This window comes from Eptatretus burgeri, chromosome 12 (assembly GCF_056783735.1).
Source record: "Eptatretus burgeri isolate ZD-2024b chromosome 12, Ebu_testis_v1, whole genome shotgun sequence".
Lineage (NCBI taxonomy): Eukaryota > Metazoa > Chordata > Myxini > Myxiniformes > Myxinidae > Eptatretus > Eptatretus burgeri.
The window spans coordinates 11,634,531-11,656,203 of NC_140972.1; the positions used below are offsets into that span (position 1 = coordinate 11,634,531).

A 21,673-nucleotide genomic window follows, 5' to 3' on the forward strand; every position below is an offset into this window, starting at 1 on the left:
TATTGTAGTGAAAGATTTATAATTTATTCTTTCCTTATTAACCACACAATTCCTGCTTGCTCTACAAGGTAAGAACCCCGTTTAGAATCCCATGCAGGCACCGGCAACTTGATAGCTTGTACATGTTGCTGTGTTTAAGCCCAGGGAGTAACTGTTGAAAACTATCTATTTGTGTTCTTCTCAACATCTTTGTTCTTTGTTCTTTTCACACTTCTTTTTAATTTCTTCATAATTCTCTTTATTCATTCTAATTCTTGCTTTTTCATCTCTTTTACTCTCTATTCCTCTCTTTCGTTATCTATCTGTCTAAGGAGAAGTGAATTCTTGCAGAAATTTTTCTGTAAGGTTCACTTGGCTGTGCCTGGATGGGTTTGAGGGTTGTGGAGTAGCGGCTGAAACCCGAATCCTATCCAGGTTGCTCCTGATGACCCCATCTTTGCTCTTCACTTCTTTGGGTTCCTTCCTGGTCTTCCGTTTGATTAACTATAACCAAGCTGTAATTTTGGTTTAAGAAGAGGACTTGTCGATGTAAATATACTGTGTCAGTGCAGTTGTTAAATTAATTGTTTCTTTTTTCAAGCGGGCTGTCTCCGTGCTCTCTTCAGTTCACGTCCAAAGTGAAATTTGGAATTTGTGTAAAGTATGTCATTGGCCACTCTTGTAACCTTGGGCTTTTCACTTTGCTATTCCTTGTGATTGCGTCACCACAAGAAGATCTATCGGACCATCTGTGCTGCAGTGCATCACTCTTTTGGGAAAGTCAATTTGCCCTTTAGGCCCTTGCCCAGATCCAACAAGCACATACTACTCTTGGGAGCATTTTAATCCCATTTTTCCTGCTTCAAAATCATTGCCCACCACTTGACTTGTGGAAGAAGAGGCATTTCCGGACAAACTATTCAGCATTTTAGTTTGGATTTCATGCAGTCACACTTTTCTTTGTTAAAGTAAATATCATGGTGTAGTTTTCTCTTTATGACACTTGGGCCCCCGCCTTTGTTTCAACATTTTTGAAATGAATAGTAAACGAGCTCGATTTCCGACCATACTATAAACGCTCCTCTTGGTGCTTCGCAGGCAGAGGGTTGCATCGATGAGTGGGCCGTAGCTTTGGTAGGACATTGACCAGGATGCCTGCATTCGATGGTGGACGTTAAAGAAGAGTATCTGATATTCCTGCGGTGTCTTTCAAGAAGAGTAGGCCATCATGTGCCGGCACCCTGAGCAAATTTGCACTAATCTACAGGTGTATTGCATCAGTGGCATTGTTGTTCCCCCAGAGATAAGACAAATGCTATCCCAGCTGCTGTGTATGGATGAATGAATCTGAAAGGTGAAGCACATCAATACATCACCACATCTAACATCTCCTTTACTTTGATCATGACAGTGAGACCATCATGTTCCTGCACCAGATCTTCTATCAAGGTTTAAAGGCACGCATGGCGAGCTGGCCAACCATCGTTCTGGGTAAGACGTCACTCTCATCCTGACTTCCTATCATGGGAGGGTTGGTATTTTCCGAAATGGTTATTGAAGAGCAATGTGCAAGTGCTGGGGGTGGCGATGGAGAAGACTGCTTGTTGTGGTAATAAAGCAAAGGTATCGTTCATTTACTACATCCATGGTTAAAATTGCCAAATGTTGTTTTCTGTGCTGTTTCATAAATCTCTGAATGAAGCTAATTGCTACTATTTTCCTTTGTGTACATTTGAGGGGCAGCAGCACCTAGATCATATCTGGGCCGAGTGAAAACTCTGTCGTCCAAGCATTCAGAGGAGAAGTGCGTAAATAGGCAAGAAGAGAAGCACCAATTTGAAAGCTGCTGAAGAATAATGAAAGGAAGCTGCCAAAATTTCCAGGAGAATCATTATTTTGTCTTCCTTACCTTTGAGCATCGAGTTGAACAAAGATGATGTCGCATGAGAAAGCGTTTGGTAGAGTGGTCAAAATGTATCTGCTGCGATGAGTTCCAGTAACAAAGTCGTGCTTGAAGGGTTCACGAGATGGCTGTGTGCACTATTACATAAATACAGTACGAGCCTTTGTGTCCATCATCACAAGTTGAGTTGGCATCACGATGCCAAAGAGGATGGATTGTTAAGAGGAAAGGTCAAGCGTGATGAGGGAGATGTGAGAGAAGTCTGAGACACAGGAGCAGGAGTAATGCCGAAGGTTGGTAGCAGCAAAACAAAGGAAGGACAATGGTTCTGAAAAACATCTTTTGCACCAAAATTATATCTCTACCATTATTGATACAAGCCCTTCAAGCCATTCAAAATGATCCCCAACCCTTAAAATGTTATGTAATTTGCATAGTGCAGGCCCCAAGCAGTCACATACATCGATTTAACACACCCCGTTATAAATCCGTAAATGCCTTTCCACCTGTTTTTTTTTTTCTTCTGATTAGCAGTGGTAATCTGAAGCACAGGTGAACAGACACGTGACCTTCAGGAAAAGGCATTTATGTAAGTTTTGATCATGCTGCAGTGGTCAAAAGTTCAAATGTCCTTTATTGATCCATTATTTGTGTGCCTGCTGCCCACTGACCCCAGCTGACCTTTTTGACATCTTGCTGCCCATGCTTAACATCTACCAAGAGTTTGTGCGCAATCATCAGTTCAGCCTGCAGGTGCTGGCCAACTGCAAGCAGAACCGGGATTTTGATAAACTGCTCCAGCAGTACGAGGCACGCACCGAGTGTGAGGGACGCACGCTAGACACGCTGCTCACTTACCCAATGTTCCAGGTATGTTCACAATCTAGCATTGACCTTTGCTGTGTCTACATGAACAAACGTGTAAATATCAATGAATGTGATTCGTGGACTTGGATGGATTAACTCGTGAAACGATCGTGTGTTCGACAAATCCTTCAATGCAAAAGTTTGAGGAACCTCCCGGATGCATGATGAAACTCAGTCTCTTCATATTTTTTTTTGTCTGCAAAGTCAAAGCTCGTGAAGGAGCTCGAACATAGAATGGATTAGGATGTAACAGAACAAAAGGAACAGCAGAAGGAAAGCTGGAAACACACGAGATATATAAAAATAGGACCATGCGTCCTGAAGCTCACCTGGATCAGGAGCAACAGTCACTCAAACCCCCTGCAGACCCCTCAGGCTCTGATTTTTTTTTTTAATGTATTTATTCCGTGAACAAATTTTAGTTCATCATGGGTGATGAAGGTTGTGGTCAAGTTTCATTGAAATCGTGTGTGTAGTTTCAGTGAAGAGAGCAAATACCTATTTTGGGGACTAAACCCCCCTCCCCACCCATAGACCCACCTAATGAGCACAGATTTTGATGCAGTCAATACACCTTCGTTAGGTATCAGATATGAAGCTTGTGGACAAGTTTCATCAAAATCTTGTGTTTGGTTCAAGAGATAATGACTGAAGTGCTTATGGACTGGCTCATTCACTCACTCACCTCCAGACACTGCTCAATCGGGAAAGCTCACCTGACTTGGGTCCCGGTGTGTTAAAAATGAATACACTCCGTTCAATCTTGTATATGAATTTTCAATCACTTACGATAAGGTTCAGCAAAAGGACATTACAGACAAGACGCGTATGGTATGAACACACAAAGCAAATTAAAAAACGTAAAATCTGTTTGTCTACATCCTCCATACAAGATCGATATATCAAATGACATACATGTAACCGCCCCAGCTTGAAACAGGTCTAACTTTACCTCTACTGATCAGGTAAATTTCCTTTTTTATTTACATTTCCAAATTGTGACGATGGCTATTTTCTGTCAATCTATCAACGAGGGACGGGTATTTACTCACAATGTGATTATTTCTCCTGAAGCTGAATGCCTCCTGTATTTTAACAGCTTTATCTCATCTCTGGCAGATTCCTCGATACATCGTCACCCTTCATGAGCTTTTAGCACACACCCCACCTGAACACATTGAGCGTAGAAGTCTGGAGTTTGCCAAGTCTAAGCTGGAAGAGCTTTCCAGGTAAATGTCTTTCATTTTGCAGAAGGTTGTGAATTCAAATGTCCATCGAATCCCAATACTTCAGTAATTATCTCCACGGTTTTTGCAAAAAAGAGGAGATATTATAATCGGCTCCGTATGTGTGTCCATCTGTCCATCTGTCTGTCTGACTGTCCTCCTTGACGATTGTGCAGAAATTCACCAAACTTGGTAGTTATGATCAGCACATGGCACGAAGGTGCAAGAGCAGCATCATTTTTGTCTCCGTCCCCTGGGGCAGGGTCAAAAGGTCAACATTTTTAGACATTTTCAAATTAAACTTTGTATATGCAATCAGCATTTAGGGATGCGTGAAATACGTAACTATTTTTTTTGGATTTTACTCCCAGTCCATTCCCCAGGGGGCGCAGACTTAGGGTACATGTCAAAACAGGGAAAAAAAAATTGAACTCAAAAAAATAAATAAAAGATAGTTTGACGTTCCACCAGGAATTTGATATTGGTTCAATCCTGGTGGAACGTTTTGCCATCTTTCAACTTTGCTTCCGGTGGGAACTGTGGGGATTTGTGATGGCGCATCATCGACTTCACTCAAGTTTCTGTTGCAAGGAGCTTCTTCGACTGAGTGGGTGATTTGAGCATTTTTAATATGACTTCCTACTTGGGATCTTGCTCCTGATTGGAAGAGAGTGCCTCATGGCTAGATAATCATTCATGGTCCACTTGAGAGGCACTTAACTGTCTCATTAAAGAAAGATGTAGGATTCAATCTCATTTGTATGGAAAACATCTACTCTCCATTACAGGTAACCATGTGTATGGATTATAGTGCGTCTGCTTCAGATTGCAGGATTTGTTTAATTTATCTTCTCATTCTGAGGGTGAAATTCACTTTTAAGTATAGAATCAATTTTCGAGTTCTGATTCGATTGTTATCGATTGTGTCTTGAACCACCAGGATTATGCATGACGAGGTGAGTGAGACAGAGAACATCAGGAAGAACCTCGCTGTAGAGCGGATGATTGTGGAAGGCTGTGATGTTCTCCTCGACACGAGCCAGACTTTTGTTCGCCAAGGTTTGTCTCATAAATGCCATTCAAAATGCATGGAATTGTTCATAAGCAACCACTCCGTAGTTTACCTCGATATTAATGGAAGAGCATGGCATCTAATGGAGAAGGGGGTCACACACTGGAATCCAGGTGGTGGAAAAACAGGTGGACATGGAAAAAATGTATAATTTGAGATGACTTAGAACCAAACTATGGGTAGTTGACAGTGTTGAAACGAGATAATGGTAACTGACCACCTTCAAGGACTACATGGAGGAGGTGAATTTTTCAACAAAGGTAGGACAGGTCGGGGAAAAAAAGAGAAAAATAATGAAGGTGAGTGGTGAACCTGGGCATGGGCAGGCAAACAAAGCATGGGTTGATTTATGAACTTGTTCGACTCGGTCGCATTTGATGGCCAGATGGAAGAAAGCACAGTCAAGGAACATGCATTTACTCGTCAGTTGTTTATAGGCCACCAAGCAGTCTGTGGTAGTCGTGCAAGAAGTGCAAAATGAAAGGCATGTTCCAAAGGCAAGAGATGGATAATGTACCAAACAGAGATGGATATCATCCATTGCACGATGTACAAATATGTTATGTGCACAAAGCAGATGTTAGGATTAAAAAAAAGACTTGACAAAATGTAGAATACTGAAGTGGCACTTAACCTTGGATGCAAACTTGGGAATGTGCTGAGCACACACTCATTTAGTACTGGCGGTCAGAACAAGAAGTTTGAGATAGAGGTTGACGATGATTATAGGGTCAAATAAATAATTATTTTTGAGAGACAGTGTGAGAATTTAGAGTTACCTTGATTGGAATTAATTCTTCAGGTTGGTGTGACCAGTTATGAATCTCATACAGATCAGCAGAGAGAGAGATTGATACAGGGAGAATGGGAGACAGGGAGGGGGGGGGAGCGAAAGAGGGACACACACACACACACACACACACCACACACACCTCGACCAAGTGCACAGAGCGAAGACTGTAGGATTAGCAGAGTGCATGAAAAGTTCAATAGACTACCAAATACAATTTGTACGCAAGCATGAACACAACAAACCAGAAAAGGTGTCTCACTCACCTTGCAAAAAACTTCCAAAATATAAAATATCATGCACCAAACCAAAACAGTAACAAATACAGCCCCAAAAATTGCAAAAAAGACAAAAGAAAAATAAAAGACAAAATACCAACAGATATATTGTGACAACTGAGAAAGACAAAATTGCAGGGAAATAAAAAGAAGAGTTGGACAGATTGGGGATAGACAAAGAAGGATCACTGGAATGGCTAAGAAGAAGTCAGTTCAATTGGGATGGAGAATGAATCATTATAAGTGCTCAAGACCAAGCACACTACACAAATGGCTTTTAAAAAAAATGGTGAAACTGAGTCAATCGGACAAGTGTTGGTTCTGCAAGGTATAAACAGAAAGCACAAGCCACCTCCTCTCAGGATGTAAAACATTCATGTCAGAACAGCTGTGTATGCAAAGGCACAACAAGATATGTCGAGTAATTCACTCGCACATCTGCAGATATTTCAATATCCTCATTCCACAAAACTCATCGAAACATGAACCAAAATCAGTCATCGAAAACAAGGAAGTAATGCTCACGCACGACCTGATGATCCCATCCAGCGAGAATATAGAAATCAGAGCTCTGCGACCCGACATAGTACTCGGATACAAAAAGGAAAAGAAAGCATTGTTAATTGAGGTTTCAGTACCCAGTATTTTTGGTCTCAATAATGCAGAAATCAAGAAAATGACCAAATATCAAAACCTCAAGAATGAAGTAAAAAGATGCTGGAAGCTGAAGAGTGCCAAAATTGTACCAGCGATAATTGGAGCAATGGTAATGATAAAGAAGAACCTTAGGAAGATCTGACAAAAAACATTCCTGGGAACATTACTACAAACGAACTACAGTTGGAGGCTGTCCGGGGCTCAGTGACGATCCTGAAAAGAGCCCTCAAAACAAAATTCTGAGAACAACACAACTTCACAACTTCGGCCATGAATCACAATCCTTCATCGAAATGAAGGTGGATACTTCGAGTCTTGGGAGGACTCTGTTCCACCTTTTGAAACCTGAATTATTGAGATAATAATCAACGGCACACACCTGCATTATTCCTGCATTCTTCCTGCATTCTTCCTGCATTCTTCCTGCATTCAGGATGAGTGACTGGATGGTATATGGTTCATTATGGTAGATTGGTGAGGGAGAAAAACATTTGTTATTCACATACGAGAGAGATAGCAAAAGAGACACGTGTTGATTCCTTTGTAAGAAAGAAATTAAAAAAAAAATACAGTCTTGCCTCATGGAAGAGCAATGTGACAAAGGACAAAAATCGAATGTACTGATAGTGGTATAAGCATTGGATGCAACAAGCAATGAGGTGACCAAACAAGGACAGAGGAGGGGAGGAAACAATGTAATAACCTTTGACAACATGAGGGTAGAAGGACAAGGTAGAGATAAAGAGAGGAGGAATGAAAGAATGAGTAAGGTTGAAGACTTGTAAATGAATAGCATAGCCAAGCCGAGGCATAGACAAACGCAAACTTGAAATCGACACCACAGGTCAAAGTAAATACGGACAAGAGGATGCGAGAACAGATTCACGATAGAATTGACATTACAAAGAACAAATGACAGCTGTTATACAGGACAGATCTGGTGTGCAAGTATCCTTTGCTTTTGGAACTTCTGAAGGAACCTATAAAACTGTATGCACTTGTGAAGAAACCACAACCAGAAGTCAATAACTTCTCGTCATGCAAAGGAAACTCATTTCTTGATAATGAACAGCATGTGATGTGACCCAGGGTTAGACAACACATAATATCAGGTGTGATCATCGACTGAATATTTATCCAATACTCATAGTTCTCTGGAACAGGTAATATGGTAAACTGTTTCGTACTTTTTCCATTTGCCCACACTCAACATTTTTACAACAAATGTGATGGACAGCTTTGCTGTGTGTGGCTACATTGTCAAACCCTTAGTCATGTTTCCCTGGATGAAGAGATTCAGTTATTATTGTCACCAGAAAATGACAATCCCTCCCTACAAAAGGAAACCAGACACGGGTGGAGGCCAATCAGTCCATCATGCCTGTGCCACGTCAACACCACACTAATTTAACAACACAATATTTCACAAGGAAAAATAAGAAAATGCAAAATTATTGTTATTATTTTTATAAATAGAAGTTTTGTGGTTTAAAAAAAAAATTGGGATTTTTTTTATGAAATTTTTTTTTCTCTCAGGGGAGGGGGCATAGGCTTGGTTAAAAAAACACACAACATCAACCACACAACACCCCTTGACAAGACCCCCACCAACAGCACTTCCTACACATGCACACAATCACCCATCAATGCTCAAGCTACCTACAAGTTCTGCCAACATCCCGATACCCCTCCATCTCCATAACTTCCAGGTACCTATCTAATTCTAATTTAAACTTATCTACTGTTTCTGCTGCCACTACCTTTCCAGGGGAGACCATTCCATGCACTAACTACTCTCTGAGTAAAAGTACCCTGCCTTGCTACCATCTTAACTCTCTTCTTTATTCTCAGGCTATGGCCCCTGGTTCTATCCTGTCTACTCTGTTGAATAATTAATCTGCACTTATTTTATCTCTACCTTTCATTATCTTAAACATCGCTATCATATATCCTCGTAACCACCTCCTTTCTAGTGTAGAAAGCCCTGTCTCCTTCAGCCGCTTCTCATAGCTGAGTCTAGCTCGGCCCGGAATCATTCCAGTCGCCCTGCACTGAACCCTCTCTATGGCAACTATGTCCTTCCGGAAATGTGGTGACCAAAACTGCACACAATATTCTAGATGTGGCCCTCACTAAATTCCTCTAGAATGTTCACACCACCTCTTTTGATTTATAAATGATCCCCCTCCTTATACAACCTAAAACCCCATTTGCTTTACCTATAGCTGTTAGGTATAGCCTGCTTACCTCCCGTATCTATTACTACCCCCAGATCCTTCTCCCGTGTGACACACTCCAACATTACCCCTTGCATCCTGTAATCTCTATTTTCATTGTTCTTTCCCATCCCCAACACTTTACACTTGCTCACGTTAAATTCCATCTGCCAATCTTTTGTCCAATAAATGCAAGTATCAATACTTTCATGAATCTGATCACCACCCCCTCCGCTATCCACCTTACCTCCAAGCTTTGTGTTGTCTGCAAATTTGAAAAGCTTACTCTTCACCCCACGATCCTAATCATTGATGCAAATATTGAATAGTAATGGTCCGAGTACTGATCCTTGAGGTACCCCATGACATATATCCTCCCAGCAAGACATCCTCCCACTCACAGCCACTCTTTGCTTCCTACCACTAAGCCAGTTTGCTATCCAATTAGCTACCCGACCAGCCACTCCACAAGCCCTCACCTTGGCGAACAACCTTCGATGTGGTACCTTATCAAATGCCTTCTTAAAGTCTCGATATACCATGTCCACTGCTATTCCCTCATCCACCCATTCAGACACTGCTTCAAAGAACTCTGAAAGATTTGTTAGACAGGAACTACCTTTGATTTAAGTGCATGGCTCACAAAATGGGTATGCTGTGGTATGTTTGTGGGAAATTCCACATAAAACTATTATATTATGAGGTATTTAGAGAAACCATCAATGGTCAGAAATAAAAGTGGACATCTTGGGGAACCTGTAGAAACCGGCAATATCATACTCTCCATTTCCCTGTTTTATTAAAGATGAATTAAAGCAACAGAATATGGGTATTTTAACCTTAGAAATGTTAGTTTGATTGGTAAAATTTTTATTTTACTGTTCGTTTCTTATGTGACAGTTATTTTGAGTGTGGTAACTCGGAATGTGAACTTTGGTGTCTCTTTTATGTTTTGATGATGTTCTGTCTCCCTATTCGGGTTTTCTGGCATCTACCCTATCTGATGAAATAATGGATTCGTACATAACGCTTCATGTCCACTGCATCGAGAAAAATAAGGAGTCCAGTGTTGATAATGTTTCTTATGATTTTTATTCCAAATCTCCCTTAATTTCTTGGAAATATGACAGAGTCTAACGGCAGAAAAATATAGATCAAAATTGTGATCAGAAAATAAAATTCGGACCACAAGTAATCCCGTCTTGATTTTCGTGTCAGTCCCGTTATGTACGAATAATCATCTCGTCAGATGCAAATAACGCTAGCATTAGAAAATCTTGCCGTCTTGCAAACTTCCCCGTTTGATGGATATAATAGGCACTTGCAAGCGTGTCAGCACATTTCCATTCGCCGTCGAGCACAGCGTTTGTCTTCGTGTCCGTGTCTTTGCGAGAGCCGTAATGTACGAATCCAGCGTGAGTACGCCGAGCCGAATTAGGTGACTCGCATTTGTCTGATAATTCTAAATTTTAACCAACGCTCAAATTTTTTTGGTGCTTCGTGAGGATCCGAGAGGTAAGAATTATGTTTTTCTTTTCATGTTTAAAGTGATTATTTTCAAAAGTTTGAAATATATAGATTCGATTTTAACGTTATTTTTCGCTTACAAGTGTGGCTTTCTTTGCTACTGAACTCGTCTGTTTTCTTCGTAATTTATAACATAGACTCTCTCAAAATGTGCTGTTTTTTTTTCTTTTTCCTGTCAGAGTAAAAATTATCTGTTTCTTATCCCAAAATATAATATTTACGTGTTTTTTTTCATCTGATTCCGTACATAACGCTGACACCAAGCTCGAAATTTGAACGTGTATTTACAGTGTTGTATATATTCAGTGGTAACTTTAAAACCGGATGTGCTGCAGGTCTAAAAATTTAGATTTAGCTATTTGAATACATGCAGATTAACATAATGGGTTGCATTTCATGTTTCCCTAAACTTTTTTTTTTGCCCTTTGTGTAACAGTAGTGTACCCACTTTGTGAGCCATGCACATAAACCTACGCTGACTACCTTTAATTAGTTTGTATTTATTTAAATGGTTCCTCATCTGGTCTCTAATTAATGTTTTCAACACCTTCCTAACAACTGAAGTCAAACTAACAGGTCTATAGTTCCCCAATTCTTCTCTGGATCCTTTCTTAAATAGTGGTGTTACATTTGCTACCTCCAATCCTCCGGTACCTGTCCTGACTCCAGTGAGCTATTAAAAATATCCGTTAACGTCTCGCTTACCTGCTCAGCCACCTTCAATACACTCGGGTGCATATTATCTGGACCCCGGAGCCTTATCCTCTCTTAGATTACCTAACTGTTCCTTTACCTCTTCCACTCCAACCTGGATCTTCTGCAAAAGCCCTTCCTCACCTCTTTGATAAATACTCTCAGCTATTGGCAATTCTTCTGACTGTTCTTGTGTAAAAGTTGAAGCAAAATCCTGTTTAATAAGCCTGCCATCTCACCTTCATCACTAACCACTCTCCCGGTGCTATTCCTCAATGGGCCAACACTGGTCCCAACCTGTTCTTTTCCCCTGATATACTTAAAGAAAGACTTGTTATTATGTTTAATATTCTTAGCCATGTCCTTCTCATACTCTCTTTTGGCTTGCCGAGTTATTTTCATTCCTTGCCTCAGTTTACTTTGATAGTGATATAAATCTAACTCCAGTCCTGTTATTTTAAACCTAATAAATGCCTTCTGCTTCTCCTTAATCGTGTTCCTTTTCTCACTTCTCAACCACCCTGGTCTCTTTCTACTTCTAGTTTTACACCTCATTGGAATGTACTTACTCTGCACTCTACACATTTGCTCCTTAAATGTTTCCCATTTCTCTGATGCTGATTGTCCTGTTGTTAGTCTCCCAATGTACATCACTCAACTCTCTCCTCATATCCTCAAGGCTTGCCTTCCTGAAATCTAATGGCCTTACTCTACTATTCTGAACTCTAACCCTTAACAAAGTCTTTGCACAAACAATGTTCGATTAGTACAACAAAATTTAAAGATGCATTTCAATAAAATAGGCATTATCAAATCTTTTCGACTTGCATTCCTCAGGATAAAACCGCAAGCTGATGAAGAAGAAGCACAAAACTCTCATTTAAAAAGTTACAATGTAATGTCATCAACATTGATTGTTGGTTGAGAAAAAGAAAGGACGAGATTACCCGATTGGTGGAACCATTGAGCATCATGAAAAATGAGTATGTGGAAATGAACCATCATGAATAATGATGAGGCGGAGATGAATCATCGAGGAACTTGTTTCTAGAGGAACTGTGAGAGTCCCACCTAGTATACTGTCCGGTAAAAGTAGACTTACCGACTGTGGTTTTATAGCAAAGATGTCATCCACATACCAATAATAGATGGAAGGGGGTTGGACTTCAGGATGTGTATCTGCAAAGGCACGTTTTTCACAGTAAACTCCAAAGATGTTTGCCAAGACAGGGCCTAGAAGGGATCCCACCGCCATACCATCAATCTGAGTACACATTGAATCATGGAAAATGAACTCGACAGAACGGGTCGCCACATCCATTAATTCAACGAAGACGGACTCAGAGATCGGTGGAGGTGTCAAATCACTATGATACAGAAGTTGTGCGTAGATTTCAATCACTTCTGTCAGTGGGACATTCGTGAATAGACTGGCTACATCATATGAGCACATTGTGGAATTCTCGTTTAGGTGTGTGATGGACTGGATGGCATCGGCGAAGGTGAAGGAATCCACAATTACATGTTCCGAGACGTTGCCCAGTGCTGGCTGCAATAGTTCACATAACCATCTCGCGAGTTCATGCTGTGCAGAGCCAGTCATTGAAAGGATCGGCCATAGAGGAACACTATCTTCATGAGTTTTTGGCAGACAATACATCATCGGTCTTTGCAAAACGACAGGTCTAATTGTGTCGTAAACCTCCTTATAGAGAGGTCTCCTCGTTTGCAGAGTTGCAATCGTCTTTTCGCCATTTGTTTCTCCAAATGAGATGTGTGGTCACGTTCAGTTGTATTTCCCAGGTGTTGGAACTTGCACACCTCGTTCAAAATCACAGCCATTTTCTCAACGTAGTCACTCTTATTCAGAATAACCAGCCTTTATCTGGTCTGGAAATCTGGATTTCAGGATTGGATTTGAGGTCATGTATAGCGACCAGGCAATCGCACTGCATATGGAAATCAGACAACTCGTTTGGAATCCAACTGTAAGTGTGACCGAAATCTGCTAGCCTGGCTGTAAGTGCTTCGTTTGCCTCATTGGATACTGGTATGTGCTGGAACAGCTGAACGTCCAGAAGCTCGAACTCCGCAAACACCTCCTCTCACTTGATGTTACAATTCGGAATACCGAATGTGAAACCATGAGCCAAGACAAATTCTTCGGTCGCAGATAGTTTATGATCTGACAAATTGAGCACATCACCATTGAGAGATAGTGCCAAAAACTATATAGGACTGTATCTCATGATATTTCGATAATATATTGGGCCCGATATGTTCTCATGGATCAGGCATTACGTGGTGGAGGTACGCGCTCTACCGAGTGCCCTTCTAGTTTCTTCAGAGACAATCCATGGCCATCCATCGTATCATTGTCATCTCTGTTATTTCCATGCTAATCTGTTCTTTTTACATCTTAGATCCGCATTGCCCACGTTCCACTTCCGAACATCAGTACCGGCGTGACACAGGCTTTATAAACTCGAACTTTTTCACATAATGGAATGTTTCAGTGCTTCATGATGCCACTTAGTTGTCGCCACTCATTCCATGCTGTCTTTATTCTTGATCAAACGGCTAATTCTGCTCCTTCTGATGCCTCTATCACGTCTCCAAGTCAGAAACTTTTGACCTTTTCTAAATTTAATTCTGAGCTCGGGAGCATTTCATTTTGTTAATCTTTTTCTCGAAATGATTGATCCTCACATCATTTATGGATAAAAATTCCAGCTTTTGTTACCAAGTGTCCAGTAATACCATTACACCTCATGCGATAACATCTATCTATAATTCCAGCAATGTGTGTGTGTGTGTCTGTGTGTGTGTGTGTCTGTGTGTGTGTGTGTCTGTGTGTGTGTGTGTGTCTGTGTGTGTGTGTGTGTGTGTGTGTGTGTGTGTGTGTGTGTGTGTGTGTGTGTGTCTGTGACCGCCGTTGCTCGACAACCGCTGGTCCGATCTAATTGAAACTTGCCAGGTATATTGCTGGGGACCTGAGGATGTGCCTTTTCAAGGTTTGATATTAATCGGACAAGTGCTTCCCAAGTTATGGCCATTTATTTACCAAACCAATGATAGACACGTTGTTGCGTGGGCGTGGCCTATGGGGAAGAGATCCTCAGCCGCGTTCCCCATTACGGGTTACAACGTACGGACTTCCGGATAATGATGACTTCGTGTATTCTAATAATTTCCCGATTGCTTATGCGCATTTATAGATAAACACAATGCCCCAAGTTATGATCGTTTTCATATTAGCCGGTGTATAAATTTCGGTAACATCAGAGTGCTGGTATGCTCCGAACCAGGAAGTAAATTTTTTTTCTCTCTCTTCTCTTTTTGTTTTTCCTTGCCACGACATTGCGAAAAGGTAAAATACGTTGGCGCTAATTGAATAATTGGGTATTAAAACTAAATTGCGAATAATCGTAACTGCGAATAATATTCGAACTTCTGGGCCACGCATGTTCGGGCACGCGAGAGCGAAGAAACAGCCTGCGTGGTTGTTGTTTGTTGCTCGCGGTTTGAATATTAATTTATTTTTTTTTTTTTTACGGGCACGTACTAGTTTATAACAATGCGTACATGGAATTGAATATTCCGTTGAACTCCTTTTCTGCATTTTTAACAAAGCTATGATCCTCTTTCTTTCCTTTCTTCTTATTTTCCACTCACCATAACCTTCATTTTATTTACCAGAAACACCCGCTCCAGTTGAAAGCAGCTTGGAGGGAGGGGGAGATAATGGGGGAGGTGAGGAAAATATATTTTATGCCATGGCAGTGGTCAATAAACTACAACCACTTCCAGGTCAGTAAACCACCTGTCTGCAGCAGGAGTTAGTAAACCACTTGCACTGTGGCACGTGTACAGACAAAAATCATAAATCGTCTCTGCCCCCCTCGTAGGGAGGGGGGTGGGGGAGGTTGTTTTTTTTGTATACCTTGTCGAGGCTCGTATGAGAGCTAACGCACAACACACATCAAGGGGGGCATGAGACAGGAGGGGAGGGAGTGGGAAGGACAAAACAGTGGGGAACGGAGATATTTGGAGATCTGTGGAAGGGAGAGGGATGGGACGGGGAACATGGGGAATAGAAGACGGACATTACAGGGACTTTCAGGAAGGAAAGCAGGGAATTTGAAGGAGATGGGCTTGGGTGGATTATCGGGGGTAGAAAAGATCGAGGATTTGGATGGGGGATGATAATAGGTGGTGGTGAACAGCTGTTTTGAAGGCCTGGAGGGAAGAATGGGAATGAATAGGGTGAGGGAGTTTATTCCAAAGGCGGGAAAAAAGAGGAATGAAAGAGTGAAGGTGAGCAGTGATTCGTGATTTTGGTAGTTTTACCAGAAGGGGGTTGTTGGCGGACCTTGAGCGCCCTGCGGAAATGTGGTGGGGACAAATCGCAGAGAGAGCGGGGGGGGGGGGGGAGGCTGGAGAGGAGACGGTAGAAGACAGAAAGACCACCAACCAACCTGCGGTGATTGAGTGAGAGGCCCAAAGACTCAGCCTCATTGCGGGAGATGCCAATGATCCGAAATGCCTTGGTTTCCACAGCGTGAAGCCGAGAAAGGTGGGAGGCAGGAGCACCAGCCCAGAGGGGAGAGCAGTACTCCATCAGGCTGCGGACAAAAGCTTTGTATGTGGTCAGGAGCTCAGGTGGGCCGAGGAAGGACCTTGCACGACGGAGGATTCCCAGTCGGCGACTGGCTTTGGAGGCGAGGTTTGAAATGTGGCTTTCCCAGGAAAGGTCATGGCAGATAGTGAGACCCAGAAGCTTGAAAGAAAGGACTTCTTCCAGGTTGTGTGCCCATAACTTGACCCTGGGTACTACCAATACAAATGAAAAATTTGGTGGAGATTGACCCAGCCGTGTGTTTTGTATTCTTTTCAGATGGACATACAGAGAATCGCTTTATTCAATATCGTAGGATGTTGACACATAAACTTTTCTTCCTCATTAAACTTTTCCATTACTTTAAACATCTCCTTTACTTCTTTTCCAATTGCAGCATTCATTGTCGAGTCATCAGCATACAATAACTCGTATGCGAATTGCAACCTTTTATTAACCCCATTTGCACTTGGTCCGAAACGGGGACTCATGGATTTGGTCTCAATTTTCGTGTCTGTGCATGCGTGTGTGTGTGTGTGTGTGTGTGTGTGTGTGTGTGTGTGTGTGTGTGTGTGTGTGTGTGTGTGTGTGTGTGTGTGTGTGTGTGTGTGTGTGTGTGTGTCCACAACCATATCTCGGACATGCAAGGACAAATTGTATTTGTACTTGGCACAAAGCCAACACATGATGGTATACATTCGCACCTACCTATATTTTGCAATCTGATCAAAGATGGCCGACTGGTAGACTGGCTACCATTTTCGTTGTAAAAAACCCGGTATCGAACACGTCCTCAACCATTTCCCGGACATGCATTTACCGATCTTGATCAAACTTGCCACACAGATAATGAATGATGGTTTACATATGAATGTCATATTTTTTCGAGATCAGTTCCAAGATGGCCGACTGGCAGCCATTTTGTTACTTAAATGTGTTCCCAACCATTTATCAGACATGCATGGTCCAATTTTGTTCAAACTTGGCACAAGCGCAATACATGATGGCACACATGCGCATTTCACTTTATTTTGCGATCTGATCAAAGATGGCCGACTGGTAGACTGGCGGCCAGTTTAGTTGTAAATAAATATGGGCCAGCTCTTTCACTCCGTACAGCAAATTCACTAAAACAACGAGGGCTATGACATTTTATGTCTTTTTTCCTTGTTGTTCGTCAATTCTACCATCACGATTACAAACAGAAGAGGACAGGTGAAAAGTGATCCCTGGTGTAATCCTCTCTTTACTTCCAGCATTTCAATGTATCCCATGATGGTCTTCATCATAGTTCTTGATCTTTATACATTCCTTTGGGCCATGACTAGTTTTACCATTTCTTCAGACATGTTATCTTCTGAGAGCACAGTCAACAACTCCTCTTGGTACTTGTTGAGTGGCCAGGGGAGATGCCAAATTGATTATCCTCGATTGTCAAAGCTGACTTACACAGAAAGTTATTAATTACTTGTAATTCAACTGTGAACATTGAAGTACAGTTTTATTGCATTCTGCATTCAGGCTCCCTCGTACAATTGGCCACTGCGGGAGAGCGCGGGCGATGCGGCCGGGGGAGACTTGGCTCGCTAACGGCTCGCCGTGAAGGAGAACGTCAATGCTTCCTGTTTTCCAAACACCTTCTTATCTGCACACGAGCATCAGGAGGAAAACTCCATCTTATAAAGGTCCACAGCTCATGATTAATGCACAACATGTCATTTGCTTTGAGTAAAAATGTTACATATTCAAAAAAACATTCAATCTAGTTTGACCAACAAAGTGAATTCAAATGAGAGTGTTGGTGACATGAATGTTAATTGTCATAATCACCATTAATAATTCAAATATAACGGCACCAAACCAAATTTCTGAGAGGAATTCCTCATGAGGAGTCCTTTTTTGTGCCTGCTTGGTACTGTAGGGTAACCTGTAGTGTCCTCTGTGATGTCGCTTCGAGAGATGTTACCCAACATTAAAAATAGAGGTACTTATGGGATTACAACCATGCCAATTTGAAATATTCTGTGAAATAATTATAATTTTGTTAATCTCAGGATAACTAACGTGATATATCTCAGTGCCTGGATCATTTGTCCCAGGAAACGGCCAAACGGTTTCGAACCGACGACTGCGTTCAGTCGTTCTACAACTTTACCGATCCCAAGGTTGTCCAAATGAGCCGAAATTGAGGGCACACGCACAGGAGGCAGATGGCTCGAACATGTTCTTACCTTTTTAAAGGTTTATTTATGATGAATGTAGTGGAAAGGTGGATGAGACTAACAGTTCGGAACAGTCCAAGCGAATCTACAGACACAAAGAGCGAGAAGGGAACATGCAAACTTAACACGCAAACTTACGAAATATAAATGAATAAAACCTAACCCACACAATGCACTACAGATAACCCTTGTACAAACATTAAAATTGCAGGCGAGGACTTGCCTTCGACTATGCGTGGTATTGATGTAGGACTCCCTGCAGCCCGTTTTTGATGCAGGAGTGAGACAACGGGAGCCAGCTATGAAGTGAGCCAACGACAAAGGACAGCAGGTTTACTACCAATGATATTGGGGAGGGAGGGGTGGGGGAAGGGGTGGAGGGTGATGGACATACACAACTTGAGGAAAGGAGAAAAAGTACAAAAAAGAACTAGAAGGGCACTCGGAAGAGCGCATACCTCCGCCACTCAATGCCTAAACCAGTGGAACATGTCGGGGCCCAATTAATTTTTGAAATCTTGTGCTCTATATCGTTTTTGGCCCCATTTCTCAATGGTGAAGAATCACTTTAAGAATTTTTATAAGCCCTAGCAGCCGGATCCAGATCCGGATCTTCACCAAAATTGAATCAGTTCGTCTCTGTCACTCACCCAAGCTGTCCACCAAATTTCGTCCGAATCCGTGCACAACTTTTTGAGATATCCTGCACACAAACAAACAGACAGATAGGGGTGAAAACATAACCTCCTCCACCTTCTTTGATGGAGGTAATAATAATTGTCTGGAGAGGATCAGACTGGGAAAGAATGAGGTTGTGTAGTGGAGGAGGTGCATGGGAAAGTGGATGAGGTAGTGATTGGCAGCACATTTTAAAATAGGAAATGATGAGGATAATAAGACAATGAACACAGACAGACATTTCCACATTTGGGAGATGAGTAGAATTAAAACAGGTAGGCAACCAGCCTGAACTTTGGGAGGGTGAGCAGGTGAGGATCTGTTGAGGATACAAATGCGTGTGACCTGGGGTGGCTTGGGAAAGGAAGAGGAAGGAGAGGGCAGGAGTAAGGCCAGATTTAGGGTTGAATAAAGTCCACAAACTTTCCAGTGGTGGGAGAGTGACAGTCTTTAGGAATCGCTTCTTATCTTGGCATTCCAATGTTGCGGAAAGCATTGGTTTTGACCACCTCAAGAGGAACAAGGTGGGATGCAGGAGCTCCAGCCCAGAGTGTGGAGCCATACTACATTGAGCTCTGCATGAAAGCCTTGTCCGTCTGACTCAGGAATGCCTTAGCTCTATGGAGAATACCCAAACAGTGACTTGCCTCTGTTGCCAATTTGGTAATATCCTCCCGATGTAGTTTATGGCAGATAGTGAGGACAAAGATGTCCAGGGACTGCTCCTCTTCCAGTGACCGTGCTTCAGAGAAGAAGGTTGAGTAGTTTGATTGCTGATCCTTTTGGAGAGACAGAGTGAGAGCGGGTAACTTGCCTGCATCAAACATTATGTTCCAAGTGGCTTTCCAGCAGCTTATCTTGTCCATGTATGACAAAGGGCTTTGGCAGTGGCGGCCTTTCTTAAGTGTAATGTATTGTGGCATGGGCGATGAAAACCCAAAAGGGACATAACTACGATCAAGCGGTTATCGACCTTGCTGGATTTTAAACACTAAAGACAGCAGAAATATCATGGTTCTACATTGTACCCATGCCAGATAGTAAACGCAGGCCTGTATTTCGGCAGGGTCGATCACCACGCCGGTTATTACTCAGGATTATTAACAATTTATCATTTCAAGAATACCAATTAAATACAAACGTTTGTGTGGCAAAATGGTGGCAACACAATTGGCCCACACAGTCTCCTAATGAAGAAATAAATAATTTATAAGACGCGAGACACAGCAACAGAATCCCAAACACGCAAACAAACTAAAAAGAAAAGCTACACAAGAGAAATGAAAACACAAATCGTGTCATGCACACACAGTCAAACAATCAACCAGTCAAATAGCACAAGAGAGGTGACACATTGTGACTTCACGAAACACGTGCACGTTAGGAATTATTCATACTGGAAGCACACGCCCCCGACGGGAGCCAGGGTCTTGTTATTACCGTAATGAATATGAATACTATAGCAGAGTATTCACCCTATGGACTATCGCGTTCCAGTGTGCAACACGTTTTTCTGATGTGTCCCTTTATTAGGCAGTGTATAGGCAAGAGACTGCTGCCTCGATCGCCCCCAAAAATATAATTAACCTGGGTTACGTATTCGAAGCGAAAACATACATACTGCTTCTGTGCATATGTAACACGGTGTGATTATACAGCTCAGATAATTCCAATTGCACCCACACTCCCCCCAAAGGAAGAAAATGCCAAGATGGGTGGAAAAAAATTTTTTCAAGTCGAATCAAACAAAACGTGCACATGCACAACTTCAGGGTGTCCTCGTGAATCCCTGAAAGTTTCAGCTTCCTCGATCAAATCCTCTCTGAGGAGTAGATGATACAAACATACTGTTCACTGCTCCATCTATATATTGTTGTGGGGCCGGGTGTCGGCGGCGAGCACGACCGCGAGGTGGAGCAGTCGAGTCGGCTCCACCGAACGCCCGGAATCTAGATCGTGCTTCTCAGAGAACTCCGAAAGACACGGGTCCCTTATCGGACCGAAGATCGCCAATAGGTCGACCACGTGGGATAGGGTTAATTGCCAATTTCAATTTACCTAAATACCCACGTTGTCCAAACTACAAGGGAAATTCACCCTCGGCAGGATCTGCGCGATCCGGGCTGTTACCGAGCCGGATCCGAGCTGTACCCTGAGCGGAGAGTACCAGAATCCTGCTGGGCTGATTGCAAGATTTTGGCAGCAATGAGGTCTCCTAATTCCCGTTCGCAGCACGGCAAACCAATGTCAGAAAGGACAAGGACGAGCTGGGACATTCAACAATAGGGGTATTTATTTACAATGGGGGGAAGGGAACACACAAAGAGCAGAGTTATCCGAATAAGAAATGTATGAAATGTACAAGCAAAAGCACTTAACAATTCTACTTAGGCAAGACAGGCCCGCACACAGACACGCACACCCAAAAAGAAAATGGACCCTCCGGGTCTTTATTCGGCTCTCCAGCCGAGGAGGATAGTTCGGCTGGGAGTCAGGACGGCTGGCTAACTGGCCGTGAGCGCGCGGCTGGTTGTCCACACCTTCTCGGAGCTCTAGTCGCCAAAAGCACGGACCAGGGCAGCCGAACCCAGAGGAGGCGAGACGAGGTGATCTCCCTTGATAAAAAGTGGTCGACCGCTCGCTGTAATGCGTCAGACGAGACACCTCCGAAGCACGGGATGCAGTCCGCCACAAACCCAGGCAGACGCGCTTCCAGACACACGGGATGCAATCTCCTCACACTCGTCCCGACAACTACACTCCTTGTTTAGGAGGGAGGGGCTTCTTCTCCTGGCCACTCACCTCCAGATTGGTCGGACCCATCGCACGATTCCCTGGCCGTCTCCCGTTGGACAGGCCCACGGTAGGCGGGGCAACTCCCACCCTTCTGGGCGGAGTCCGGATCGGAGGCGTTTGTAGCTCCGCCTACCTCCTCATCTCCGGCCAT

At 42.7% G+C, this 21,673-nt stretch overlaps 1 protein-coding gene and 1 long non-coding RNA gene across 12 annotated transcripts in view; one reads left to right on the forward strand and one right to left on the reverse strand.

The window, feature by feature from the left end:
* LOC147015096 (ras-specific guanine nucleotide-releasing factor 1-like) overlaps positions 1-21,673 on the forward strand; it is a 167,416-nt gene that overhangs the window by 77,242 nt on the left and 68,501 nt on the right. For all 11 annotated transcript variants that reach the window (XR_015050216.1, XM_085849517.1, XM_085849518.1 and 8 more), the window contains 5 exons: positions 1,391-1,470; positions 2,559-2,752; positions 3,869-3,978; positions 4,916-5,034; positions 17,348-17,511. Coding sequence is in view for 10 of the 11 variants with exons in the window: in XM_085849517.1 (XP_085705643.1) it covers positions 1,391-1,470; positions 2,559-2,752; positions 3,869-3,978; positions 4,916-5,034; positions 17,348-17,511 (667 nt within the window). In the remaining variant the exon portion in view is untranslated. The remainder of the gene's footprint in view (positions 1-1,390; positions 1,471-2,558; positions 2,753-3,868; positions 3,979-4,915; positions 5,035-17,347; positions 17,512-21,673) is intronic.
* Positions 16,380-18,133, reverse strand: LOC147015097 (uncharacterized). The gene is made up of 2 exons (XR_015050217.1): positions 18,058-18,133; positions 16,380-17,471 (listed from the first exon to the last, which is right to left on the reverse strand). It is a non-coding gene; the product is annotated as an uncharacterized LOC147015097 (long non-coding RNA).